Source organism: Lottia gigantea (genome assembly GCF_000327385.1).
Source record: "Lottia gigantea unplaced genomic scaffold LOTGIsca_6945, whole genome shotgun sequence".
NCBI lineage: Eukaryota > Metazoa > Mollusca > Gastropoda > Lottiidae > Lottia > Lottia gigantea.
Window position 1 is genome coordinate 1 of NW_008710356.1, and position 1,751 is coordinate 1,751.

The 1,751-nt window shown below is 28.6% G+C and overlaps 1 protein-coding gene across 1 annotated transcript; it reads right to left on the minus strand.

Moving 5' to 3' along the window:
- Positions 1-137: 137 nt before the first annotated feature.
- On the minus strand, positions 138-1,713 carry LOTGIDRAFT_227755 (hypothetical protein; the record flags this gene model as incomplete). Its single annotated transcript, XM_009065338.1, has 4 exons — positions 138-335; positions 624-750; positions 1,158-1,324; positions 1,483-1,713. The coding sequence occupies 4 exons, from the start codon at positions 1,711-1,713 to the stop codon at positions 138-140; spliced, it is 723 nt and encodes a 240-aa protein (XP_009063586.1).
- Positions 1,714-1,751: the final 38 nt, after the last annotated feature.

Sequence of the window (1,751 nt, forward strand, 5' to 3'; positions counted from 1 at the left end):
CTAATTGTAATATCTAGTGTATCATATAACAATTTAAACATTTATAATTAAAATGATTCAACAAAAAAAAAACTAAAAAACCCTTAAATGTTAAAATGCAATTTCTTCAAGCTTTATTTGCCATGCTTAGAATAAAATCAGGAGATTTGGAAGTTTGAATACAGTACCTTATATATTAATGAATCAGGTTCATTATATTTACAGGCATTATCAAACATCTGAACACAATCAGCAACCATATCTTCTAATGAATCATAACAATGTGTAACTAGTTTCTGTTGTATTCTTTGTAAGTCTACTGGCTTCTTAATTACTTCATAATAATCAGGATATTCCTAATACCAAAAAAGATAGCTTACCAGACAAGGTAAACAAAACGTGTAACATGAACTTTGTGAAATTCATTGCTAGATTAAATATTCATCTCATTTCATAAATTTCATATATATAACCACCTGTTTAAGATTCTCTATCTATAGCTTGACATAGACCTCCACTGACTTTTTATATTTAAAAATTTAAACAAGTTATATTTCATTTTGCAAAAAAAACCCACCCTACCCTTGAAATTTGTAGTTTGGGAATGAAGTTGAGGAAAACTTCAATTTATTGCCAAAACTTACAGCTTTTAATGGTAATTTAATAAATGGTGTAGCCAATTCACGACCAGATTTATCACTAGCATTTCTAACTGTATCATATAATTCTTGTAATTTCTCATCTAGTGGAGAAAATGATCTGTTCTTTTTCCTACAACAAATACCAAATATTTCAACTGTTTTCACTTTCTGAATTATAATAATCTAATAGTAGTAAACTTTCTACCCTAGCTCACTACCAACCTTTCCTTTTTAGTTCAATTTCACAGCTTTAGAAAACTGTTAAGTGATATGATTTGATCGATGTAATTTATTGTCAATTTTCATTATTTCATGACTGGGGTTAAAAAGGTTTGACATATAGAAACTTTAGGAGTTATGAATCGGTGGTGTAACATATCTTTACATAATTCTAAAAGAAAATTTCCATATGAGGTCCAACACTATTAATCAGAAAATAATTGTTTGATCAACAACTAAACTTACTTTGCAATACATTTCAATTCAAATTTGATTAATTGACTGTAATATTCCATAATGACGTATATTAAAACTCACCTTCCCATACTCTTAGGTGTCAGTGGTCCCATACTTCTTACTTTTGCTTTTAATACACGCTCTAATGTATTAGCATCCTGATAGACCAGTGACTTCTCTTCATTATAATGTCTAGCATTATTAAACATCAGTTCAAAATCACTAAGTAACGCCTGCTCAGTTAAATACTGAAAAAAAATATTAAAGTTAAACTTAATATCTAGGTAATACTAAAAACTCCTTGATTTTCACCAGTTTTCATGACACCCCAATTAAAGTTTCAGTTTTTTTGTTTCACTAATTTTCTTCATTTCCTTTCTCGATCTTAATAAGAAAAGAACCAAACCTTTTCAGCTTTAATTTTGGCTTCAATCATAGAGAGATCTATAGGTTCCATAATAACCTGATAATAATCAGGATAATCTTTCTTTGATGGTAAAACATGAAAAATTCCACGCAATAATCTTCCATTAAAATCCTGAAAATAATGTTTATAAATAATTATAAGAAACAGCAAACGATGGGCCGAAACATTATAAGACAACAGAAAGGAAACTAAATAACAGATTAGAGTCATTTTCATTGAAACTGAATTCAGTTACTTGGTTAGTGAGA